The 26,552-nt window shown below is 47.6% G+C and overlaps 1 protein-coding gene across 3 annotated transcripts in view; it reads left to right on the top strand.

Moving 5' to 3' along the window:
- The first annotated feature begins 1,659 nt into the window (after nt 1–1,659).
- Nucleotides 1,660–26,552, top strand: part of TSEN54 (tRNA splicing endonuclease subunit 54) — a 31,395-nt gene continuing 6,502 nt past the window's right edge. Inside the window, exons 1-10 of one of the 3 annotated variants that reach the window (XM_029600519.1) lie at nt 1,660–1,893; nt 3,857–4,021; nt 4,132–4,195; nt 4,323–4,406; nt 5,172–5,270; nt 12,203–12,255; nt 13,112–13,210; nt 13,713–14,359; nt 17,039–17,099; nt 17,493–17,609. In XM_029600519.1, the coding sequence (XP_029456379.1) occupies nt 1,853–1,893; nt 3,857–4,021; nt 4,132–4,195; nt 4,323–4,406; nt 5,172–5,270; nt 12,203–12,255; nt 13,112–13,210; nt 13,713–14,359; nt 17,039–17,099; nt 17,493–17,609 (1,430 nt within the window). In that variant the 5' untranslated portion in view covers nt 1,660–1,852. Of the gene's footprint in view, nt 1,894–2,779; nt 2,908–3,856; nt 4,022–4,131; nt 4,196–4,322; nt 4,407–5,171; nt 5,271–12,202; nt 12,256–13,111; nt 13,211–13,712; nt 14,360–17,038; nt 17,100–17,492; nt 17,610–26,552 lie in introns of those variants that run through there. The other 2 variants (XM_029600518.1, XM_029600520.1) reach the window with 2 other exon arrangements.

Genomic DNA, 26,552 nt, shown 5'->3' with positions numbered 1-26,552 from the left:
CCCCCCCAAGGAGTCCTGCCTGGGGGGGGGAGATAGAGATAGATGGAGTCTGGATAAAGGGGGGGGGGGGGGAGCAGACAGAGTACTACTGGGTCTTGCTGGGATGAGAACTAGGGAGGAAGTAGAGAGAACTAAGACAAGGTTCAAGCCTTGGGGTTTCCTGGGGGCTGTGGGGGGAGAGAAATCTGGTGGGGGGACAGGCCCAGGGATGGGAGAGGGGTCAGCCTGAGTAGAGGGCGAGGAAGCAAGTGAATTAGGGGAAGGATCATGGGGAAGTGATTCAAATCATAAAGGGGAGAGAGCTGGCGAAGGTCATTGAGCCTGAGGGAGGAGAGGGCAATCTGGAGGGGCCAGGCCTTATGATGGAAAAAATATGCACAAAAGAATTAAAAATCTTGCATTTTTAAGCAATGACTCTTTTTCTATATTTACTCCTGGGGGAATTCTGTGCAAAAAAATTTAAAATTCTGTGCACAAAAACTTAAAATTCTGCAAACTTTATATTGGTCAAAATAACACAATTTACAATGCAGTCTTTAAGTAATTACATTTTAAATTAATACAGAAAAAAAATTATTACTTAAAGATGCAGAATTTTAAATATTTTCAGCAGAATTTCCCTAGAAATTAACTGTTAAGTGTCCCTTCCACTCGCCTCCCTACTCCTGTGGCCACTTTGCCCTCTCAGGCCCCAACTCCTTCACCTGTCAGTATCTCTCCCCTCCATCTCTAGGCTCAACCCCTTCCACTCTATTGCCAGTCCCAGATTTTGACCCTGTTCTCAGTACTGCCCCCTCACACAGGCTCCCTCTGTCCCTCCCTCTCTCACACACATGCTCCCTCTATCCCTCCCTCTCTCACACACATGCTCCCTCTGTCTAATAAACATACATACACCACTCTCGCACACACACATCCCCTCATATAGGGTCCCTTTCTCTTGCATACACACCCACACAAGCTCCCTTTCTCTCTCACAGATACATCCTCACACAGGCTACCTATATCTCTCTCTCACACATCCCTTCACACAGGCTTTGACTCACACATACACAATCCATTCACACAGGCTAGCACCCTCACATACACACAATCCCTTTTTCATACACACGAGCTCCCAATCTTTCACACACACATACATACTCCTTCACAATCTCCTCACATCCTTCTCTCTGAAACCCACACTCAAGCATCCCCCCTCTCTTTCCTCCCATGCTCGCTCTCACCCTCCCCTCTCTCACACACACACACACACACACACTCTCTCTCTCTCACTGGGGCCTTTCATTTTCGCTGCGAGCGGAGCACAGTCCATTCGCGGCACACGGGGGCCTTCCGCCTTCGTACACTCCGTTCGCGGAATGCTGGGGTCTCTTCTCTTATTTTCTGTGCCCAATTTAGCAATTCTGCGCTCCGCAGTAGCGCAGATTTCCCCCAGGACTATGCATTGCATTATAAATATTACTCGAAAGACAGTGATTATATTTTGTTGTGTGAACAAATAAAGTCTGCAAAATTTTAAAATATTGTGTGTGCAGAATTGTAAACGTTTTAGCCCAGCATTTCTTGTTGCGCAGAATTCCCCCAGGATTAGGTCTGTAGGGTAGTCCCGTCCCCCCGCCCCTCAGCCAGCTGCGCTCTGGGACCAGCAGGCGTCCCCTTCCTTTCCCGCTTCTCGTTCCTCGTCGAGCAGCGGCTCTAGGGCCCAGCAGCGCTCCAGCCTCCCTTCTCCTGCTCAAACGGGCGGAGCTAGGAGCCGGAGGCGCCCCGTCCCCCCGTCCTTCTTCTCCGTCTCTCCCCTTCCTGACCGGGGCAGCTCTGCGATTCGGCACCGCCGCCTCTCGAAGCGGTGATGGATCCGTCGGCCGGGGTCGGCGGGAGCCGGGCGCTCAGGTGAAAAGGCTTCCTCCGGGCAGGGCTCCCCTCCCCGCTGGGCGGCCTCTCCCTCCTCCGGTCGCTGCAGCCGGGGTGGCGGGAATCGGTGGTGCCGGAGGCCTCGGTTCCTTCCACGGACCGGAGAGGCGCGATCGCGGCTCCTGCCCTCGCTGTGCTACATAATATAACGAGGTCGATCATTAGAGCCTGGGTGTAGGATGTAAACTGTCCGCTGGGCCTCACACGGAAGTCAGGCCAGCGACTTGCTCAGGAGCCCTGGCAGGCCGTCCTTGGCAACAACAGGAAGACTCCATAGCCCTAACTCGGGGAGTCCACCTCCTAAAGGGCGAGAAAGCATTGGTGGTGAAGTGTAAACAGATCCGATCGCATTAAGTAACGGCGCATACTTTGGGTCCCTCCCCGTGTGCTAGCAAATATTATCGCCCCTTTGCATTAAAACATGTAAATATGCATGCAAATGTGAAATAAAGTGCTTAACTGTACCTGCTGTATGTACTAAACAGTCATAAAAAAAAATTCTGGCAATTATACTGACATTTACCATGAAAGCTTGCTTGCCACTTAAAGGATGTTAATTTTGGGCCCAACGGGGATGGCTGCCCTTGGGGTGATTGCCCCAGTTGCCATCAAGAATATGCCAACTGGCACTGAAAAGGAGGTGGCATGAGTCACAAGTCTGTTAGCTCCAAGGAAGAAGAGGCATTAGCAGTGCATATCTGCCTGCGCTAGGGCAGTCGGCGGTTGTGGTCCGGAGTGGCAATTGTGAACACACATCGGGGTTGGGGGGGGGGAGGGCAGTATAATTGGGGCAATAGGTACACCTGGCTAAGAGAAATGGAAGAGTGCTGGCTGGAACCATGGGTGAGGAGGGGAGGGGGAACATGCAAGGACCATCATAGGTTTAAATAGTTCCCCCAAATGATCATGGAGGCAGGATGGTGAAATGAGTTCTCTTCTACGGATGAGGTCGGTCAGCAGCGGCCACCACCTCTGATTACAACACTTGTCCAGGTATAAAGAAGTGGGCGGGGATGATGAATAACCCTCAGATCAATGCTTTGGCAGAGCTATGTGGAGTTGGTATTAGTACACAACAACACAACAAGGTAACTGGTATTTCTTCTATCACCAATATAAATACAGAACCTTATACTCAATTACTATTCCATATTTCTTATGTATATGTAGGACCTCTAAACTGAATGAGCCTGTCAGACATACAGACTCATTTGTTAGTGTTTAGGTCCAAATTACTTTATTAATCAAAAGGTCAATTTTTTAAAATTTTTTGTTATTTGTTTCTCTTAAAAGTTTTAGACCCAAACCTATAATTGTCAATGAATCAAACCTATAATTGTCAATGAATAACAGATGAGTACTTTGAGTTTACAAAATTGTTGCAAGGTGTTTATTACCTCCGGTCTCGTTCAGCATATGGAGTCACTAGTTCATTCATTGTAATGTAATTCATTGTAGTGTAATTCATTGACAATTATAGGTTTGGGTCTAAAAATTTTAAGAGAAACAAATAACAAAAAATTTTAAAAAATTGACCTTTTGATTAATAAAGTAATTTGAACCTATACACTAACAAATGAGTCTGTATGTCTGACAGGCTCATTCAGTTTAGAGGTCCTACATATACATAAGAAATATGGAATAGTAATTGCATATAAGGTTCTGTATTTATATTGGTGATAGAAGAAATACCAGTTACCTTGTTGTGTTGTTGTGTGTTTCACGATTTGGAGGTTCTGGAGTAAAAACTTTTGGGCTTATATAGTGTGGTTGGTATTAGGGCTCTTACAGGTCAGAAAAAAGGTGCCTTGGCAGAGCATTTTTATGACCATTGGCTTGTAGCGAAGGAATACTTGTTCAACACGCTGTTCTTCAAAAGTTTGAAATAGGAGCCCTGAAGGAAGACAGCACCAGTAGTAATATTTTTGGATTTACTTCCCAGCCCAGCTGAGCTGTTCAATGCTCGAACTCGGAATCGCTGTCTCCCTCAGCGTTCACACGGCCCAAAGGATTTTCTCCCTGATAATTCAGAAGAGCAGAGAGAGAAACTGCGCCTGTGCCAGGAGGAGGAGTGGCAGCTGCTGTCAGAAGAGCGCGTGGAGCGCCTGTAAGTGACTTGTCCTCCTGGGGGAGCAGTGAGAAAGAAAAGCTTTGGTAGACAAGACTAGTCTTGTGTGAAACTTCAGATCTTTTCCTGATTCAGTTTTTGTTTTGTAGTGGAAACTTGGTGAAAGCTGAGTGGAAGCCTCAAGAAGACCTCGTGGAACTGCAGTCTCCTGCGGTGAGTGGTGTTCTTGGGTTCCTGCTGCATGCCAGAGAGGGCTGCTTTTGTTCGGCACCAGCGAACCAATGTCGCCCGAGGTGGCAGCAGTGATGCTGAAACATTCGCCTTGTCCTTTTCTTCTCAGGGGAAATTTTGGCATACTATGGGATTTAGTGAGCAGGGAAAACAGTGCCTCTTCCCAGAAGAAGCCGTCTACCTGCTGGAATGTGTAAGTATGCTGTGGAATCAGTTTGGAGCAGCACAGCTGCTGGTCCTTGATGATAGCTATGAGTAGAGAATGAAGAGAGAAATACTAGAGGGAGGACATACAGAGAAAGGGGAGGGGGGAGACCAAGCCTTGGTGACACGGCAGCAAGGAAAGGGGATTGGAAAAGACTGGTGTCGTCTCTGAAATGATGCGAAACCTAATAAACACAGGGAGCTGCCATGTCAAAGGAAGCTGAAAGGTCAGAAGGGATTACAATAGAGGGCAGCTCCGTGTGTTGATCATAAAGGAGAGAGAATTGTGATATGGAGTTAAGTGACGGGATACGATGATTATTTAAGGCTAGGAATGTGAAATTAGAATTTTTGAGGAGAGCATGAGAGGGGATTGTAAGATCGATGTATGCTTTTGGTTCAGAACAGGTGAGACATTTCTTCTTAATATAGAAGGGTGGGGGGGGGGGGCGAGATGTCAGAGGGTATAAGAAAAGCAGCAGCAAAGGAGAGCAGCTGGGTGAGGATAGGTTCTGAGAGGTTCGTTGGGCTAGGGTTCATAGCTTGAAGTTTGGCCATTACTCCAAAGATCAGGGCTGTTTTTAGAGGTTTAAAATCTGAGGTCTTTAAGAGTCTGTTGAGTGGAAACTTGGTTCTCAATTACTGCTCTTTTGGGGGGGAAAAAAAACCTTTTGAAATTGTGGCTGCTGCGTGATAGAAAAATACAATTTCCGCTCTGAGCCCTGTAACCTGCTGATCTGTGTCTGTTTCCCAGGGTTCAGTTCAACTCTTTTATAAGGGCCTGCCCCTCTCCATTCAGGAAGCATACGAGAGGCTTCTGTCCCAAGGGACTGTGACTCTGCTGCAGTACCAGGTACACTGAAGATCTCTCATAATATGGAAAGGGATATGCGAACGCAAGCAGGTGGGGCACAAATACAGATCATTTACAAATGACACATTGATTAAGCTCAGGGACTTTGAATGTCTTAACGTAAAATTAAGTCTGGCGTTCCATGGGACTATGGTGGCTGCTGCTGATTTTGAATGTCTGCTGGTTTGTGCCTGAAATTTCACGCTGAACATGATTTGTAATCTTTGGAAGGAGTCGCCTTTTGATCCCTTCTGCTTGCTGCATATAGACACAGATAAGTCAGTGGCTCAGGGAAGCAGCGAACAAGACTATTTGCTCACAAGGATCTGTCACTTAGGTTGCAAACGTTTGTCCAGAAAGCTGGTTCCCTGTACATACCCGGATCAGTCCAGACACCTGGGTTGTGACTCCGCACCAGCAGGTGGAGACAGAGTAAAACTTGTCGGGCTCCCTACATATAGTAAGGTGCCACCCACAGCCCCTCAGTCTTTCTCTGTCTCCAGCAGATGGGGCAGGTCCACCCACAGTCTCTGGGATCCCTGGGGTTGGAGTTAGCCAGTCAGGGATAGATAGGAAAAAAAAAAAAAAACAGAAAAAAAGAGGATAGCGGATTCCCTTTTTTATTTTAATTCAAAAAAAAAAAAAAAAAATTCAGGAAGTTTTTAGTCAGGAAGCTCCCGTTGGAGGTGTCTCCCAGGGGGGTTGCCAGATCCTGAGGGGATCATCCTCCTCTGGTAGAGGCCGCTGCTGGGGTCGAGGACCCGGCCCCTCTGGCAGCAGCGTTGGGGGTGACACCGGGGAGCCCGGTTCACTCACCCCCAGTGGAGCCCGGAGGCCTTCAGCACCCTGGTCAGCGAACGAAGTAAAAAAAAAAAAAAAAAAAAAGGGTTCTTTTATTTTTGCGCCGGCTCTCTCTCTCTCCCGCGCGACGGTTTCGTTCGGGGGGGGGGGGGGGGCGTTTTTTCCTTAGGGCGGCGGCGTCAGTTGACTCAGTTCTCGGCCGAGATGCCCGTCGGGGCCGCCTGCGGTTCCGCGCGCACGCGAGTCTCGAGGGACGGCATGTGCTCTAGTTGCCTCGCCGGAGGCGAGGGACCGTCCGGGGGCGATCGGGGGGGTCGGACCCGGGCGTCCCGTTCGCCGCCGCGCGTTGTTTCGGTTCAGGAGGGGGGGCCGGATCCGTTCCCGCTTAGCGCGGGAACGGCGGCCATTTTGTCGACCGTCCACGAGGCGACCAGGAGAGCCATGGAACATGGCTCCCAGCCCCCTCCGCTCTCTCCCCAGCCTCGGGCCGCGTCGGGGGCGCCTCGGGGTGCCTCCGATGCGGCTGACTGGGGCTCGGGGGAGGGGCACTCGGACTCGGAGGAGTCCTTTTCGGAGGATTTTAATTTTTTATTAAAAAAGTTGGCGAAGTATCAGAGGGAGCGGCGCAGGCACGGGAAGGTGCCAGGAGATGAAGATGGACGTTCTCGCTCCCGGAAGAGGTCGGCCCGCCCTAGAGACATGTCGGTGCCCCCGAAGGACAAGCGGCTGGCGCGAGGCGCGCCCCAGGACGCGGATTCGGAATCCACTTCCTCGGAGGAGGAACGGTCGGTCTCGGGGGCGCCTGGAGGGCCTGAGGGGCCCGATGAGCAGGGTCCAGCGCAGGCAAGGGCGCGCTGACGGGGGATGGTGACGACCCCAAGGTCGTCCGCCTTTTTAAGAGGGAGGAGCTTTCCCCTCTCATTCCAGCGATCCTCGACGAAATTGGAGTGGAGGCCCCACCGGTGGAAACCCGCCAAGGGCCTAAGATGGATCCGGTGCTCCTGGGGCTCGCGGGCCCTACGGTGGCGTTTCCTTTCCATTTTTCTGCGTCCGACATTCTTTTCCGAGAATGGGACACCCCGGAGCTGGGCCTCAAGGTAAGTAAGGCCATGGATAAGCTATATCCTCTGCCGGAGGATGCTTTGGAGCTACTGCGGCTTCCTCGCGTGGATGCCGCCGTGTCGGCGGTCACCAAGAGGTTGACCATTCCCGTCACAGGCGCTACGGCGCTGCGGGATGTCCAGGATCGAAAGCTGGAGGTGCAGCTCAAGAAAGTTTTCGAGGTGTCAGCCCTGGGAGTCAGGGCGGCCATTTGCAGCAATTTTGCGTTGCGGGCTGGGCTCCGCTGGGCCCAGACCTTACAAGCGAATGCGGGTCTCTCAGAAGGGGAGGCTGCTCAGGCGGATCTTCTGGAGGCGGTAATCGCTTACAGCGCTGATGCCATGCACGATTTGCTGCGCACCTCGGCCCGGGCTATGGTGTCTGCGGTTTCAGCGCGCCGTCTTCTCTGGCTCCGGAACTGGGCGGCGGACGGTACGTCTAAGGCTCATCTCGGCGCCTTGCCTTTTAAAGGGAAGTTGCTGTTTGGAAAGCAGCTGGATGATATCATGCAGTTCCTGAGTGAGAACAAGGCTTTTAAGCTACCGGAGGATAGGCCACGTCCTAGACCCAATTTCTCTACACGGAACCGTTTTCGAAACAACCGTCGCCAGAGGCCGCAGAGGTCAGCTGGGGCGGGTCAATCCTTCCGGGGAGGCGCTGCCAGATCTTCCACCTGGTCTCAGTCCTTTCGGGGGAAGAGATTCAACAGGTCAGGGGGATCCTCGGCGGGATCCGGGGCCAAGTCGGCCCAATGATACGCGATTGGTTCGTTTCTCGGCGAGAGCTCAGGAGGCCGTTCCACTGGTGGGAGCGCGCCTCGAGCGTTTTTACGAGGAATGGACCAAAATCACTTCGGACCAGTGGGTGTTAGACGTGATAAGACACGGTTATGCGTTAGAATTTGCACGTCTCCCCTGGGACAAGTTTCTCGTCTCCCCCTGCAAGGCCGTAGCCAAGAGAGCTGCCGTACGGGCAACCCTCCAGCGTCTGGAGGCTCTAGGCGCCATAACTACCGTTCCGCCGACGCAACGGGGCATGGGAAGGTACTCCATTTATTTCGTGGTTCCAAAGAAGGACGGAGCGTATCGTCCGATCCTCGATCTAAAAGGAGTAAACCGGTGCCTTCGTGTTCCCCGGTTCAAGATGGAAACAATTCGCTCGGTAGTGGCTGCGGTTCGCCCGGGCGAGTTCCTAGCGTCCCTGGATCTGACGGAGGCGTATCTCCACATAGGGATCCAGCCAGCCTATCATCAGTACTTGCGATTTTGCATCCTGGGCAAGCATTTCCAGTTCAGGGCTCTTCCCTTCGGTCTAGCCACGGCTCCACGCACTTTCACCAAGGTTATGGTGGTGGTGGCTGCTCAGCTCCGACGGGAAGGGCTCTTCGTTCACCCGTACCTGGACGATTGGCTCATTCGGGCCAAATCCGAGATGGAGTGTCGGCAAGCGGTGGCCAGGGTTCTGCAGCTCTTGCGGTCGCTTGGTTGGGTGGTCAATCTAGCCAAGAGTCACCTTCAGCCCACCCAGAGGTTGGAATATCTGGGGGCCTTGTTCGACACCAAGGAGGCCACGGTATCCCTGACTCAGGACAGGGTCCTCAAGCTCCAGGGACAGGTGAGGCGTTTGCTAGCTCTACGATGCCCTTTGGTCCGCGATTACCTGATGGTCTTGGGTTCCATGGCGTCGACACTCGCCTTGGTGCCCTGGGCTTTTGCTCATCTGCGACCGTTACAATCAGCGTTACTTTCCCGCTGGAGACCGGTCTCGGAGGAGTTCCTGCGCCCGCTGCCTCTCACGGACCGCGCCAGGGCCAGCCTACAGTGGTGGCTCTGCCCCAACCATCTGCCAACCGGCGTTTCTCTGATCCTGCCCAACTGGACGGTGGTCACGACGGATGCCAGTCTCTCGGGTTGGGGAGCGGTCTGTGGGGGGCGCTCGGTGCAGGGTCTGTGGTCAGCCCAGCAATCGCAGTGGCCCATCAATCGGTTGGAGACCAAGGCGGTGGCGCTGGCGTTACAAGCTTTTCTGCCGTGGATTCGGGGCCAGGCGGTACGAGTCCTGTCGGACAACGCCACCACGGTAGCCTATATCAACCGTCAAGGCGGGACAAGGAGTCAGCAAGTGGCGGAGGAGGCGGCTCAGTTGATGTGCTGGGCGGAACGGCACCTCAGCAGCATTGCGGTGTCACACATCGCCGGCGTCGACAACGTACAAGCGGACTTCCTCAGCCGGCACCGGCTGGATCCAGGGGAGTGGGAGCTCCCGGAGGTAGCATATCGTCTCATCTGTGCCAGGTGGGGTCAGCCTCGTCTGGATCTGATGGCCACCGCGCAAAACGCAAAGGCTCCAAGGTTCTTCAGCCGTCGGAGGGAGCGGGGCGCGGAAGGGGTCGATGCACTCGTGCTTCCTTGGCCCACGGACGTGCTGCTCTACGTGTTTCCCCCGTGGCCTCTGATAGGCAAGGTGCTCCGTCGGATCGAGCTACATCCGGCGGCGGTGATATTGGTGGCGCCGGAGTGGCCACGGCGTCCGTGGTTCGCGGATCTGCTGCGGCTGGCGGTGGAATCTCCGCTCCGTTTGCGGGGCGACGCGACCATTCTGCGGCAGGGACCCGTTTGTTTGGAGGACGCGGATCACTTCTGTCTCGCGGCTTGGCTTTTGAGAGGGCGCGCCTGAGATCCAAAGGGTACTCTGAGGCAGTGATCACCACGTTGTTGAGGGCTAGAAAACAGTCCACGTCTTTGACCTATATGAGGGTCTGGACGGTCTTTGAGGACTGGTGTAGTGCTCACGAGGTGAACCCCATTCGGCCGGAGGTGCCGGAGATTCTCTCTTTCCTTCAGGAGGGACTCTCGAAGGGACTGTCCTGGAGTACCCTGAAGGTTCAAGTGGCTGCCCTTGGCTGCCTTCGAGGAAAGGTCCGGGGAGTGTCCTTGGCGGGTCATCCAGATGTGACGCGGTTTCTGCGGGGGGCAAAGCATCTCCGTCCGCCGGTCCGGAATCCGTGTCCCTCCTGGAACTTAAACTGCGTGCTTTCGGCTCTTTGTGGGTCGCCTTTTGAACCGGTCAAGCGGGCGACGTTGAAGGATTTAACATTGAAAACAGTGTTTTTGGTCGCTATTACGTCCGCGCGTCGGGTCTCGGAGTTACAAGCTCTTTCTTGTAGAGAACCGTTTTTGCGTTTTACAGAGACAGGTGTCTCTCTGCAGACTGTCCCCTCCTTTTTACCCAAGGTGGTGTCGTCCTTTCACTTGAATCAGTCAGTTGATCTTCCCGGGTTTTCGGCCATGGATCCTCAGGCCAGGGGATCGAGGGAACTGAGGAAACTTGATGTCCGTAGGATTCTACTTCATTATCTGGAAGTTACGAATCCTTTCCGGGTTTCCGATCACTTGTTTGTTCTCTGGTCGGGGGCTCGTAGAGGATCGGCGGCTTCCCGGGCCACGATTGCGCGTTGGCTCAAGGAGGCGATTGGTTCGGCATATCTTCTGCAGGGCAAGTTGGCACCCAAGGAGCTTCGAGCCCATTCGACTCGGGCGCAGGCCACGTCTTGGGCCGAGGTTTCTAGTGTGTCCACTCAGGAGATCTGCAGAGCGGCAACGTGGAAATCGTTGCACACTTTCACGAGACATTACAGGCTTGATGTCCAGGCGGCTGAGGCTCAGGGGTTTGGGGCGAGTGTTCTCCGAGCGGGACTCTCTGCTTCCCACCCTGGGTAAATTGGCTCTGGTACATCCCAGGTGTCTGGACTGATCTGGGTACGTACAGGGAAAGGAAAATGAGTTCTTATCTGATAATTTTCGTTCCTGTAGTACCACGGATCAGTCCAGGCTCCCGCCCGTCTGTGTTTGTAGTCTTCTGTTAGAAAGAGAGAGAGTCTGCTCGGTTGATTCACGGAGAGGGTGGTGGACGCCTGGAATGCCCTTCCGGAGGATGTGGTGAAGACCAGAACTGTGAAGGACTTCAAAGGGGCGTGGGATAAACACTGTGGATCCATAAAGTCAAGAGGCCGCCAATGAAGAGTGGGTGACTAGCCAGAATGACGGCTACTGCCTGGAGACAATACCCTTATTCAATAAACATACACATGCTTACTGTGACTCCAACATCGCTCTAAGCTTCAACAGCAAGAGGAAATGTGGAAAAATGGATTTGCACTCACAAAGTGGGGAGTAGCTGGCTTGTTACGGCGGTTACTACCCCAAACCAATTGTGTCCGATACTTCACTTTCGATGCATATCCAGCATGGCTCTCTGCTTCAACGGCATGGGAGAAGACTGATACATCACGCATTTCCAGCATAGCTCCCTGCTTCAACAGCAGGGGAGAAGAAAAACAACCAATAAGGACTGTATAACATAGTCTGGGTAAAACAAATAAGCATGGGTGTAGCTTGCTTATTGCGGCGGTTACTACCCCTACTACCCCTAACTAATCAAGCTAGATATTTCAATGGTGGGGGTGGAAGGGAAATAGAACCAAGAGCTAAGAGAAACAGATAAATATGAGAGAAAAAAACGTGTGAAGCTTGCTGGGCAGACTGGATGGGCCGTTTGGTCTTCTTCTGCCGTCATTTCTATGTTTCTATGTTTCTATGTGTTCATGGTTCTGAAGGTTTTTCGGCTCCAGCTCAAGGGGCTGTTGTGAATTGGCCTCATTGTTGGGGTTTTTTTCTAGTTATCTAGTTTTGGCTTTTATCTGGCTTTGACATTACGTGCGACTGAGGGGCTGTGGGTGGCACCTTACTATATGTAGGGAGCCCGACAAGTTTTACTCTGTCTCCACCTGCTGGTGCGGAGTCACAACCCAGGTGTCTGGACTGATCCGTGGTACTACAGGAACGAAAATTATCAGGTAAGAACTAATTTTCCTTTACTTTGCAAAGAACTTCTGAAATGCATAGCAGGAGTAATGAGAAATTGGTGCACATCTTGATGAATATTAATAACTAGGACAGTTCTCTTTTAAATGTTTTCTTTGGTCAAAGGGAGCAGTTAAAACTTAGCAACTTCTTTTTTGCTCTTTTCAGGTGTTCAGTCATTTGAAGAGACTGGGCTACATTGTGATGAGATTCAACCCTTGGTAATTCTCCCTGGGGGAAAAACACTTTTTTATTTTTTCACTTCTCCTACTTTCCCTCCAGATCAAGTGACGCTGGACCCTGGCCCTTAGGTGCTGTAGCCAGACCTGGTTTTCAGGATAATCACAAAGGATATGGTTTATGGTAAACTGGCGTATTTGGTTATTTTGAAACCCAGGACTTTCACAGTTGGCCATCCTTTTGGCTAGATGTCCTCTCTTCTTTCCTTTGTTGTGATGTGTTAGAGAGACATCCAGTAACACTTACTTAAGCTAGTGAAGGCCATTACTTTGCTTCATCTTGCAATTTGTTTTTGTGTGGTTGTGCTGCATGATGTCTCTTGTACCACTGGAGCAGCTGATAATACAGTTGTTCCTTGAGGACAGTGGTGTACAACCAGACTTAATTCTGCATGAGATGGCATTGTTTCAGCCTCTGAAATCCGCAATGGATTTGAAAGGCAGAGGAAGCCATTTTTACTTTCAAGACTATGATTAAAATTGTCCCTGATGGGCCTCTGTACTATTTATACTTTTCCCATTGTTATCTTGCCAGACCGGATCCTAACCCTTGCCAGTTGTATTGCTGAGTGTAAAAAGGGTTTGAACAATTATTAGCCAGGTAGGCTTTGAGACCTTTGCTGCTGCTTGTTGGGAGTGAGCAACAGGGAATATACATAAAATGTAAATATGGTACATAGTTTCCTTTTCTTTTGGATCTTGGCTGCACTTGATTGGAAATGTAGAAGTCGCTTTGCAGAGGTATACCTTTCTCATTCTGCAGATTCTGTGAAGCCTTGTGCTAGCCAAATCATCTCATGCAATCTTATGACACCATCTTCCTCCGTTGTCTCCATAGCACTGTCCTGTCTCCTTATGAGAGGCAGCTGAACCTGGAGAGTTGCTATCAAAGCTCAGGGAGATCACATCGCAAAAGGAAACGGAGTTCCACCTCTCGGTAAAACTAACAAGATTTTGTTTGTGGGTGTGTGTATGAGCTACGTGATGGTTACCTACAGAGCTGACTGAACACAGTTTTTTCTCGCTTAAGCTTGTACCGTTTCCTGGAAGGCAGGTGAATGCACTATTTCATTTGACTTTTTGGAGATTGAGGGCCCTTTGCCAGGATGCATTGGGATTATATTTTTTATTTTTGTATTTGATGTTTTGCAATTTTTTATTTTTTGCTTATGTTGTATGCCATGTTGAATGGCATGTTTGATGAAGCTGTATAGAACCTTTTAAAATAATATAATACCATGAGAAAATAGGTTATTTTTTTTACAAGCTAGTGCAGTTAGAGCCCTGCCAACTGCAGATCTTGGGAAATCTTGGCTTTAATGAGATTTCATATCCAACGAGTAGTTGTTGGGGGTCGGGGGAGGGGGGTTGAACACGTGTTCAGACATTGTTGCTTTGTGGAATCCAAAATATACATGTTGATTTTTTGTTTTTGTAAGCTTTAAGAATAAAGAGGAAAATGAATCTAAGAGAAATCCAGCAGAAGGGATCTCTGGAGGAGTTCTTGACAGCCATGGGGATGACAGTCAACTGACATCAGAATTGAACAGGGATTGGACAGAGAAAGAATACAAAAAGCAATGGCCCGACAATGGAGAAGAGCAAACCCACAATCTCAGTTGTGCAAAGCAAAGTCATGAAGCCAGTGATCAATCACAGTCGAGAACAGAAGATCATGTCATGGATTCCTTGCACACCAGTCCCCAGGGTTCCTACATAATGGGCAGATCCAGATGGGACTTTACCAAGATTAAGTTTCCCGACTGTGCCTCGGACTGTCCTCAGACCCTCTGTCCCCAGCCCTACAAGGGCTTCCTGCCAGAGAATATAGCTGGGCAGAAGGTGGACGTGTCTCGCTGGCGCCGGCGACTGAACCAGAAGCGAGAGAAGCTCTCCCGAAGGGAGGAAGAGCAACTGGAGAGAGAATACAGATACAAGAGGAGTGTGAACATGGATAGAGCGGTGAGGCAGTGCTGCAGCTGGCAGGAGTACAAGGAGCTCCTGAAACAGAGGGGTGAGCGGCTCCCGCAACTCTGGAATGATGTGGTCTCGCCGTTGGTCCAACTAGAACAAGTTGGTTCGTCAGGTAAATTATCTCCTTGAGTTAATAGAAACATAGAAACATAGAAATGACGGCAGAAGAAGACCAAACGGCCCATCCAGTCTGCCCAGCAAGCTTCACACGTTTTTTTCTCTCATACTTATCTGTTTCTCTTAGCTCTTGGTTCTATTTCCCTTCCACCCCCACCATTGAAATATCTAGCTTGATTAGTTAGGGGTAGTAGGGGTAGTAACTAGGGATGTGAATCGTTTTAGGACGATTAAAATTATCGTCCGACAATTTTAATATCGTCTTAAACCGTTATGGAACACAATACAATACAGATTCTAACGATTTATCGTTATAAATCGTTAGAATCGTGAGCCGGCACACTAAAACCCCCTAAAACCCACCCCCGACCCTTCAAACTAAATCCCCCACCCTCCCGAACCCCCCCCCAACAACCCAAACAACCCGCGTTAATATGTTGATGTATTTGAAATAGGTTGCAGAGCTGGGATGAGTTGTCCCTGGTTAGGAGAGAGCATACTCATACCCTCCCCCTCAGATAAAAAAAATTATTTTTCCAAGTGGGCTTCCTAAAAAGAAAAATAATAATAATAATAATTCTTTCTAATGCATGACATCAGGGTCAAAATGGTGCCCCTCTGTCCATCCATTAGCTTCTCTACTTATAGCTTTTAAAATTGACAACAGTAATGTGTACATGTTCATGTAATTCAGTGTGTGTGTGGGTGGGGGGGGGGGGGGGAGTGTGTTGGCAGTTTCCTCATTCTTATCTGGGCTTCCAGCCTACTCTTGACTGGTCCCTTTTGGGACTGTTGTGCCTTGAGCTTCCACTACGGCTACCCAGGATTTTCCCCATTTAACTCTGTCATTACAGGGAAAGTCCTCAACCAAGGGCCACAGCCCTCAGCTCCTTTGGAATGTAATATATACGATATGTGATAGGTTCCCTCCCTTCTCTGCTGGGAGCTAGGGTGGCTAATCTGCGAAGCAGACACCAGGCTCAGTAACCAAGCCCGGGTCTCCTGCACAGCTCCCGACTTGTGTAGCATAGGATGTTCTGATGGCAATGTAATAAAGAGAGCAGAAAAAGAACTGGTTCATCCAGTCTGTCCAGTTATTCTTGCTTACGCTGCTACATATCCCAGCTGCTAGCACAAGGGCATGACCACTGTTAGGATATCGCTCTTTATCCAAGATATGGCAGGTTTTTTCTTTCATCTTCCTCCATTGTACTTCACTCTCCTGGATAGATGACAGGAAAGGAGAAAACTTTCAACCTTGGTAAAAATCCTGTAGCGCTGATGAATGAATCCAAGCATTTTCACTTGCCTGGTCCATGTTGCCAGTCAAAACTGTGGCACTGAGTACAAATAGTTCTTGTTTTATCAACTCATGGAGTAACAGATGTGCTACTGCAAGCTTTAAGAGCTTTTGGGTCAGCCCTTCACCACTAAGGTCCCTGTGTGTCTGTCCCATACATGCTCAAATTCCGCCATTGTTATGGCTCCTACAACCTCCACTGGATGTCTGTTTGCAGGCGTCGACCACCCTCGCAGTGAAAGTATTTTCTCACATTCTCTTTGAGCTTCCTTCCCTTCAGCATCATATGATGACCCCTTGTCCTTGAACTTTTCATGCCGAGGAAAATGCTACGTTATTGAAGCCTGCTAGATGTTTGAATGTTTCTCTCATATCTCCCTTTTCCCTTCTTTCTTCTTTTTTTATTTTTTTTTTTATTTTTTTTTCCCCTTCTTTCTTCTTAAGTCTATCTATCTATCTATCTATCTATCTATCTATCTATCTATCTATCTATATATGGCTTATGCTGCTGGCCATGCACCGTTGTGGAGGCCCGCCTTTGAATTATCTCTTCCCACTCAGTGTCCTGTTGGGACGTACACAAAATAAGGTCTCACCAGAGGCTGGGTAGACTTGAAGCGTAGTGTGAAGAAACTCAAGTCACATGGCTCCTATTGGGTTTAAGATTTCCCAGAATGATAAGTTTCCAAGCTATGGCAGTAGCTTACTTAGTGCGTCAGTAGTGTTGCAGCCAAAATGAATTTCAACTTCTTGACAAGGAGCAACAAATGTCGGCCCAATCTGATTGAGTTTAGGTTCAGTCATATGGGTCTGAAATAGCTAATCATCTTATATGAGTGCAAGAGTTGAGAGGAAAATATAGATGCATCCACTGACTTTCTACTGTTTGGAAATAACTAAACATTGTTGGGTTGTTCACAGGCAAATAAAACTGAAACTGGGCTGTAATCTGGTGCATTTTAGCCGAGCAACAGACTGTCTGAGAAACAAGTAGTTAAAATGAAACTTTTGTGAACACAGTACAAAGGCAGCCATGGAGAGAGAGATCTGTAATCTGAGGTTGAAACTTCCATCTTCAGTTTTTAGGATCAAAGCCATGCAGGTTGCTCTGGCTTGACTGCTTTTGTAAAGCATCCAGTTTCTATATTTAACCATTTTTCCTCTCTGAATCAGTGCATATGTGCCAGGTGAAGTTCATTTCATGCTCAAATCTTTATTCTAAACGAGCGATTCATTGGTATTTTATTTGTGGCTTTCTTTAAAGTTTTTGCAGCTCGTGCTGTCCGGAGAACGTCTCTCAAACTATAAGATACGATGTGCCACTCCCTAACCTTTAATCCTTTCTGCTTTTTTTTTTTTTTTTTTTTAAACCAGCTTCACTCCTTGACCAGATTTCTGTTCTACAGTCTTCCCACATGCTGGATGGAATAACTTGGTTAGTATCTGTTTGCTGGGGAAGCAATATTTATTACATTTTCTCTTTCTGTGCTGTTTCTGAGGATCAGATGCCACAAATGAAGGGTTGCACCAGGAATATAAATACCTGTTTTTGTCTTAACGTAGTATGACTTGGGCTCCTGTAGCCCAGCCTGTTGGGCCCCGAGGTTATATAGATGCTTTGTAATTTCTGTGCGGCACATCCAGATTGTTGCAATAATATAGTTCTATTGCAGTGTTAGTGTCACCGCTTGCAGCTGTGCAGCTAATGGGTACTGGGATGAAATGGACAGATTTTCAAGATTCGCTCCCTTTGGACTAACACGAAGGACTGAAGTCTCAGGATCCTGGTGTCTTGACTTTCAGATTAACCCTTTCTCCTTCTCTGCAGCCCCCAGGAAAATGCTCAGGGGATGAAGATAGATTTTGATGTTTATCAGGCCGATGCAGTTGCGGACTTCAAAAAATCCAGCCCGGGGAAACCTTACGCCAGAATGTGTGTGCGGAGGTATAAGGAGTTCAGTTGCCTCTCTTTAATTTTCTTAGAATTCAAAATGTTGTGTCTGTCTCTTTCAGTGTTGGTGAGTATTGTCTCCCATGCCCCTTTCTTCTTGCAGATTGAGAAATGCACGCTTCGAGTGCCACGTTATGCCCTCAGCTTTTTCAGCCTGTGCCACAAATCACAACCAAGTCTCTTAGCATCTCCATATTTAGTGAAATAGCCCAAAAAACTAATTTTAAGAATAATCCCTTTACAATAATATGTGTGTGTGTATATATATATATATATGTGTGTGTGTGGTGTGTATGTATGTGTATATACTTATATATATATACACACACTTACATTTATACTGATATTGTCTGCATTTTAATTAGTTTGGGATCCATTGTTATTTGCATATGTTTCAGTGATATGTCTTTAAAGCTGCATCTACCAATTGTCTAATATTGGCAAGTTGCTTGTTCCTGGACAATATTCTTCCCTATTTTGGACTTATTTATTGGTTGTCTTTTAAAAAAAAAAATTGTTTAGCACGAGCCTTTATATTTGACCATGGCCCCTGTTATATTTTTTTAAACACTTGTTGGGTCATGTCTGCTTGGAACTAGCAATACTGAAGGTGGACATACATACATTCCCATGGGACTGGATGGGATGCATCCTAGAATATTAAAGGAACTAGAAGGTTTTTGGCGGGTCCACTGAAAGACCTGTCAAAAGATTTTTGGAGATAGGAGTGGTTCCATTCGAATGGAGAAGAGCACAGTATTCCTTCTTCTTAAAAGTGGTTGCAGAGAGGAAGCTGGAAACTACACGCTGGTTAATCTTACTTCAGTGGTGGGAAACTTAATGGAGACTCTCTTGAAGTAAAGGGTAATGAACTGTCTACAGTGCAGTGGGTTGCAGGATTCAAGGTAGCCTGGTTTTTACCAGAGGCTGATCATGTCAAAGAAACCCGATTGAGTGACAATGGAATTAAATTAAGGACATGCGCTGGATGTGGTTTACTTGGCTTTCAGCAAAGCTTTTGATAACTGACCCACCTAGGATGCACATAAATAAACTGAGCAGCTTGGGGGTGGGTCCCAAAGTGGAGGACTGGATTAAAAATTGGTTGAGTGATAGATGACAGAGGGTGATAGTAAATGGAATTCAGTCTGAGGAGAGGGCAGTGATTAGTAGAGTACTTCCGAGATCGGTCCTGGGTCCGGTTCTGTTCAATATTTTTGTGAGCAATATTGTGGAAGGGTTAGAAGGAAAAGTCTGTCCTTTTGTGGATGACACTAAAATCTGCAACAAAGTGGACATCGCTGAGGGAGTAGGTGATTTAAGAAAGCCTGAGGAGTAATCGATTGCCTGACAGTTAAGGTTCAATGCAAAAAAGTGCAAAGTCATCCTTTTGGGGTGAAGAAATCCAAAGGAGCTGTATGAGATGGTGGGAGAGAAGCTGATGTGCACAGACCAGAAGAGACACCTGAGGTGATAGTGTCTGATGATCTCCAGGTAGTGAAATAGTGTTATAAAACAGTGGCTAAAGCCAGAAGAATGCTGGAATGCATAGCTAGAAGCATAACCAGCAGATAAAAAGGAAGAGGTCAATATTCAAAGCTATTTATTATACTTATAGTCTGCATCATCCAAACTTAGGCCATGATGCATCATTCCATGCAGAATGATGAAGCCTGTGCTAAAGGGGGCGGGGGGATGAAGGAGGGGGCAGGCGGGAGATAGCCCGTAGCCGATCGCACCACGGCGTGGCTGGCTGCAGGCTATCGCGGGCATAGTGCCACCATAAAAGGTGGTGCTATTCCCCGCATTACTACCGGCGATAATGTTCGAAACATTGCCGGCAGCGGTGCCGCTGCAGACTCTTCCCTTCCCCCTAATTTTAATGTTACTGCTGCGAAAAGGCCCTTTTCGCGTGTGATAGGTCCTTAGAAAATAACCCCCTTAGTGATCTATGAGGCAAACATAGTACACATTCATCATTAGATGGATAACTCACAATTTATCCATCTAAATGGCAAGATTTTGAATATAGACCCATTTATGTGGATAGATTTTAGCCGGATAAAAAATAAAAGGCATTTTGGGGAGGGATTTAGTTATCTGGCTAACTTAGTTGATTTTAAACTATAACCAGTTAAATTATCCAGATAACTTTAGACCTGCTTCAGAGCAGGTCTAAAGGTATCCGGTCTTTTGTGACCAGATAACTAGCTACTTAACCAGATGTCTTAGATATCCGGTTAAGAAGCGCTGTGGCCTGATTCTCTTCTTCTCTCACCAAATTTCAGATAAGGTCCTGTCGGGCCATGCACCCCCACCCACATAGCAAACCTGAAGTCTGCACACCAGCCCCCACAACCTCCTTCCTGGTTCTGAAAAGAAATATTAAATTAAGGGCCCTCACCCAACCCCAAGGATACCCCTCCCACCCACCCGAAGTGAAAGCCGCGGGCTGGCCCTCAGGCTCCTCCCCCCAACCCTCTGCTACCTATATTCCTTGCTGGGAGTGAGATATAAACTTACCTGCTCCAGCACTGCTTCTGTAAGAATCCGTGCTGGGAATGTGCTTCCTACTATTATTTATTTTCAGAACCAGGAAAGAGGTTGTGTGGCTGATATATGGCCATCTCTTTTCCAAGTTGAAAAGCCTTAACCTGGGTAGCCTCTCATCAGAACTAGCGACACCCAATTTATTATTATCGGCCAAAAATTCTGTAACTTCTCGCATTGCCACCATATGTGGAAATAAGAACCAATACCCCCCACACTCTCTCCAACATGCATCTGGTATAGAGGGAATTAAACGATGCAGAAGAGTAGGTGTCAAGTACCACCGATACAGCATTTTATAGCAGTTTTCCTGCAAGTTGGCGGAAATAGAACCCTTGCCCACGGAGGAAAACACTTGGTCCCACTCCTCGGCACTTAGTGATTGCCCAAAGTCCTCTATCCACACCTCTATCCATGTTGTCTAAACATGCCATTTAATCTTCCATTTAGCAAAGCATAGATTTTGGAGGTTAACCCCTTATGGTGTTTGCATTCACACAATAGTTTTCAAATAAGGTTCCAGACATGCGTAAACTACCTTTCCTTAATGCCGTCGTCACAAAATGTTGCAGTTTGGCATATGCCAAAAAGCAAGGTCATAAGGGTTCCCTGAATGTGTATGTGATCAATACAAGTAATGCCTGCTTTTGACCATAGCTTAAATGTCTAGACCAGTGATGGCTAACCTATGGACACGCGTGTCAGAGGTGACATGCCGAGACGTTTTTGCTGACATGCGCAGAGTTTCATGGACTAGCGGGAATTTTTTTTTTTATCAGCTGCGCCGAGCCTTTTTTTTTTCGGCTGCACCGACCCTTTAAAATTTGTTTTTTAGTATCCCCCCACCCTCCGGACCCCTCCACTCCCCCTCCCCAATGCCCCCGGGCGCAGGGAGGCTCATTCGGCGCAGAGATAGGCAGGGCCGTGGTGAGATTCACCTCACCACGGCCAGAAGAAACAGATCGCATTTAAACGCGCTGATGCTTCTCCTCCTTCCTGCCTGTGCGGCCCCGGAAGTAAACGTTGCCGGAGTCGCGTGGGCAGGAAGGAGAAGAAGCATCAGCGCGTGCAGAAGAGGAGCAGCACTTGTACTTACGGGCCGCCGTGAATTCCAAGTCACAGCGGCCCGAGAAGAGGAAGAGGCCCGGTAGCAGGGCCACCGCGGCCCGAGAAGATCAGGGCCGCTACAGGGCCCATCCTGCGGCGACCCGTGAAGAGGAGGCCCAGAGGTGAGAGAGAGGCTGAGGGTCTGTAGAGGGTGTGTGTGTATGCGTGTATGAGATGAGTTGAGAGATTGTGTTTGAGAGTGAGGACCTGAATGTTTGCAGAGACAGCATGTGCTTGAGCAAGACAGCATGTGAGAGAGAGAGAGAGCCTTTGTGTGAGAGTCAGACAGCATGTGCCAGTGAGAGACTGTGTGTATGAATGATTGTATGAGAGAGAGCATGTGAGAGTCAGAGCCTGTGCTTGAGCATGTGTGAGTGAGAGAGAGCCTGGGTGTGTGTGAGAGAAAGAAATGCATGTGAGAATGAGAACCTGACTCATTCTTTCCATCTTCTTCCCCTGAGGGAAGAAGATGGAGAGAAAAGAAACAGAAAAAAAGACTATAAAAGGAATTGGCAAAAAAAATAAGAAAGGGAAAATGGAAAAAAAAAAGCCTGTGACCAACCAATTAGAAAACTAAGATCAGACAGCAAAGGCAAAAAAAAATATAGATTACTTTTTAGTGATTGGCACATGTAATCTTTGGGAATGTGCAAGAATAGCACTTTCTCTACGGATCTCACAATGTACGAGATCAGCATGGAGAAAGTGGAAGCCCATGGGGCCTGCACAGAGGAGGCAGCAGAATGGACTTCAGTGTCAGTAGCAGGAATCGGCACCTCCCCAATAGCCATGTGGCAGCAGTGACAGTGGCAGCAGAGGAATGAGAGAGGTTCTGAGGTTGCTGGCAAAAGAAAGAGAGGGGAGTCTGCCTTTAGTGTGTGCATGTGTATGAATGGGACTCTGCCTGGGGGTGTATGTGTGTGAATGCATGGGTGCCTGCCTGGGGGTCTGTGTGTGTGAGAATGAATGTGTGCATGCCTGGGGGATGGGGAGGGAGTGTGAGAAAATGAATGGGAGCCAATAAAAGAAACAGACTGACAGATGAAGTTTGTAATGCTTGCTTGGGCTTGAAGTGTACGAAATACCAACCTTCAATTGAAGATTTAGCCAATGAAATTCAGCAACAAAAAAGTCACTAAGCAGGTAAGGTAAAGAATTATTTGTTTTTGCTTTATTAATAAATACAGTACATATATTAAAATTATAACTTTGTTATTAATTAGAGCTACAAATATCACAAAATTATGGATTTTTCTAGAAGTGACACACCACCCGAGTTATGCTCGGGTTTTTTATGAATTTTGATACACTGAGCTCAAAAGGTTGGCCATCACTGCTCTAGACAGAGAAGTTTGAGGGAAAATAGCATTTTGAAAAGGTGAGTTAGCAAGGTATATTTTTCCTTGCCTGTCAGCACTGGTTTCCAGTGTTGCCAGATCCTAAGTGTAGTTTGCAGAGAGAATGGTATGCAGTGATTGGCTCTCCCGGTAGATTTAGGTTGCCAAGGAGTAGCTGATAGCGGCATGGTTCCAAATATAGCCTGCTCCAAAAAGACCCATTGTGGGCTAGTCATAGTTTTATGCATTGTTACTAAAGCACGAAGTTGGGCTGCGCAGAAATACCAAGATAAATTCAGGACTCCAAGACCTCCACAAACCTTTGGTTGGTATAATATTATTCTAGACACTCTGGATGGACGTTCTCTCCAAATGAAGTAAAAAATCTTTCTTTGCCAGGTACGCAAAATAGCTAGTGGTAGGTAAATAGGGTTCCCTGTACGTACCAGGATCAGTCCAGACTGAAAAAGTAAAGAAAGCGAGGAAGGATATTCATTTTAATTATGGCTATGCGCCCAAGCCAGGAGTGAGCGTCGCAAGACCATCTGTTTAAATTCCCTGTCTATCGCCTTTAGTAAGGGTGTGTAATTCAATGCGAAAAAGTACGCAACATTTGGTCCAGTGCACACCCCTAGATATTTGAGCGCTGTTTTGGCCAGTTTGAAGGGGAAAAGGTTTTTGAGGGATAATACATCTTGCTGTGTGAGATTTATTTTTTTTTTTTGTAGTTTACTCTATTACATTTTAACATATTAATATGACATACAATGCAAATCAACGTAACGTATATTAAATCATCACAATAAAATAAAGATAATATTCAGAGGAAAAGGCAAGGAGAAATATTACAATCAGATTATCTATTCAAGCAATCAGTATTTCACTCATTCCTTTTCTCTTTTCCTCCTACCTATAACATTTAAATGATTAAATATCCTGATACAATGCAATTGAGGAGATCAAGAATCCAGTTAGGAGCTATATTAATACTCAACACAAATATTACAGGAAATAAGGAGAGTCCCGATCATTCTTCTATGCGATAACACTAGTTGTCAGTATTACCCGATCAATATCTTGGCATCTAAAAATGACTTAAGGTCAGATGGTTCAAAATAAATATACTTAACATTATTTATTTTCATGATACATTTGCATGGGTAACGAATAGTAATCTGGGCTCCTATTTGTTCAGCCTGTTGCCTAAGAGCTAAGAATTATTTTTTCCTTTGCTGAGTTGCTTTTACAATGTCCAGGAAAATCCATATTTTTGGTCCATAATAATGACCCTGTCTATTTCTTAGAAATAACTTGAGAACTAAATCTCTGTCAAAAGGAAATATAAACTTAACAAGCAATGTTCCTCGTCTTTCAATAGACTCTTCTCCCGATGCCTCCAGTATTGCTGAAATATTAACAGTAGGCAGATCTTCTTTTCTTTTATCAAAGGATACAAAGTAAATCTTAGCCAAAGGTAGCATTGCTTCAGGAGGTATTTTTAAGATTTCCTGTAAGTATCTCTTAAACTGGTCTTGAGTTGAAACATACTGAATTTGAGGAAAATTCAACACTCTCAAATTCATATATCTTGCTTCATTCTCTATTTTTTTCCAGTTTTTTTTATTTGCTCCATTTCTCCCTGTATCAAACCTCCTTGAACCTGGGCCACCTTTTGTTCCAAATCTTCCATCTTTGTAGCATATACAACAAGTTCTAAAACTTGTGAACGTTTGTTTTCATCAGCTATTGCAGATGTTAACAAGGAAATCGATTTTTCTAACGACATTATAGCTGACCATACACTGTCCAGAGTTATTACAAGAGGTTTTTCCAAAGTCCTTTCAGGAATAACTGCAGCTACATCTCCTCCACCAGGCATTACCACACCTCTGTGTTCACTGGCGGTTCCTCCCTTCCCCCTTGGAGTCGACGCCATTACTGACTCTTGTTGAACAAACTTCTCATCTGAAGAGCTTTTCTCTGTCTGGGAGACACCATAAGTAATATTCTCACTTACTTCAGAATTCTTAACCATATCCAGATGGTTTCCTTCGACATCTAACCCCGACGGGATACCCACTCCCTCAGGATCTTTGTCCATTGTACTTCACAGATATTGTCGGTAAAGGGGGGGGGGGGGTTGTTATCGGCGCTCCAGGCCTAAGAGAGATGGACGAAGCAAGTGACGCTGCATTTTGCTCCTCAGCAGCGTTTACAGCACTTCAAACTCCTGGAGATATACCCGGGACCCGCGGCGAAGAAACTCTGTATTCTCTGTTGAGTCGGGCTCACTGGAGAACATACCGTAGGTATTTCCCGTAGTTTGCCCTTTCTTTTAGTATGTGGCATGTTAATCGAACAGCCGCAAAGAGGAAATAATTCAGACCAGAGCAGAGCGTGTCCGTCGCGTCTCTCCTTCAGGCAGCCATGCTGTGCGAGATTTATGTTTAAAATTTCGGATTTGTCAAAGTTCACTTTTAGGTCCGAAACCGTGCTTAAAGGCATCTAGCTCCCCAATTACTCCCCTCAGTGTGTTAAATAGATCTGTTAGCGTGAGCATAATGTCATCTGCAAAATGGAAGACTTTAAAATGGTGACACCCCCCCCCCCCCCCATATGGACTCCTGTGATTGTGGATGAGGAGCGTAAGCGGATCGTAAAGGGTTCAAGAAATAGTGCAAAAAGCAGGTGTGACAGGGGGCACCCTTGCCACATACCCCATCCTATTATAAAAGAATCTCCATAACTGCCATTTATTTTTACCCAAGCGGAGGGATGCTCATAAAGCTTCATTAGCCACTTGATAAAGAGTGGTCCAAAACCCATTTTTGCCAGGGTCTTGAACAGGAAGGGCCAGTGGACCAGATCAAACGCTTTTTCAGCATCGATAGATAATAGGACCGTAGGCGTGTGGTTGTATTGAACTAGCCAAACGATGTCAACTATTTTATGAACATTGTCCGCAGCCATCCTCCCTGGGACAAAACCTACTTGATCTGGGTGGACCAGATTTGGCAAGATCCCATTCAGTCTCTCAGCTAGCACCCTAGCTTGGAAGCTCAAGCAGTCAGACTTGCGTGCTTGCAATTCAGCCACAGACTCCTAGGCAAAGCGATTCGAGTAATGTCGGACAACGCTACAACGGTTGCTTACATCAACCACCAGGGAGGAACCAGGAGCCAGCAGGTGTTGCTGGAGATAGACACTCTCATGGCATGGGTGGAGATAAACCTACAAGGGATCTTGGCCTCCCACATCACAGGAAAAGACAACGTCTCAGCAGACTTCCTAAGCAGAGAGAGCCTGGACCTGGGAGAATGGACGCTGTTGACCACAGCTTTCCAACTGATAGTAAATCGCTGGGGCCTCCCAGCCATTGATTTACTGGCCACATGGCTCAGTGCCCAAGTCCCCAGGTTCTTCAGCTGCAGGCAAGAGTCACACTCCCAAGGGATTGACGCTCTCGTCCAGACTTGGCCAGAGGAAGACTTACTGTATGCCTTCCCCCCATGGCCACTACTGGGCAAGGTCATCCGCAAGATAGAACATCACAGGGGATTAGTTCTACTAGTGGCCCCGGATTGGCCAAGACGACCATGATACGTAGATCTGCAAAGACTCCTTGCGGGGAACCCTCTGTGCCTACCTCCACACAGGGATCTCCTCCGGCAGGGCCCGATTCTCCAGGATGATCCATCTTGATTTTCTCTTATGGTCTGGCCCTTGAGAGGAGCCAGACCGCAGAAGCGCGGTTATTCAAAGGCTGTGATTGACAGCCTGCTCTGAGTGCACAAGTTCTCCACATCCCTTTCATACATACGGATCTGGAGAGTATTCGAAGCCTGGTGCGAGGACTATAGGATACTCCCGTGGACAGCCAAGATTCCCATAATTCTGGTGTTCCTACAGGAAGATATGAAGAAAGGGTTGTCACTCAACTCCT

This window comes from Rhinatrema bivittatum, chromosome 4 (genome assembly GCF_901001135.1).
Source record: "Rhinatrema bivittatum chromosome 4, aRhiBiv1.1, whole genome shotgun sequence".
In the NCBI taxonomy this organism is placed as follows: domain Eukaryota; kingdom Metazoa; phylum Chordata; class Amphibia; order Gymnophiona; family Rhinatrematidae; genus Rhinatrema; species Rhinatrema bivittatum.
Note: the sequence above shows the minus strand (reverse complement) of the source record. Positions and strands in the feature narration are given on the sequence as shown.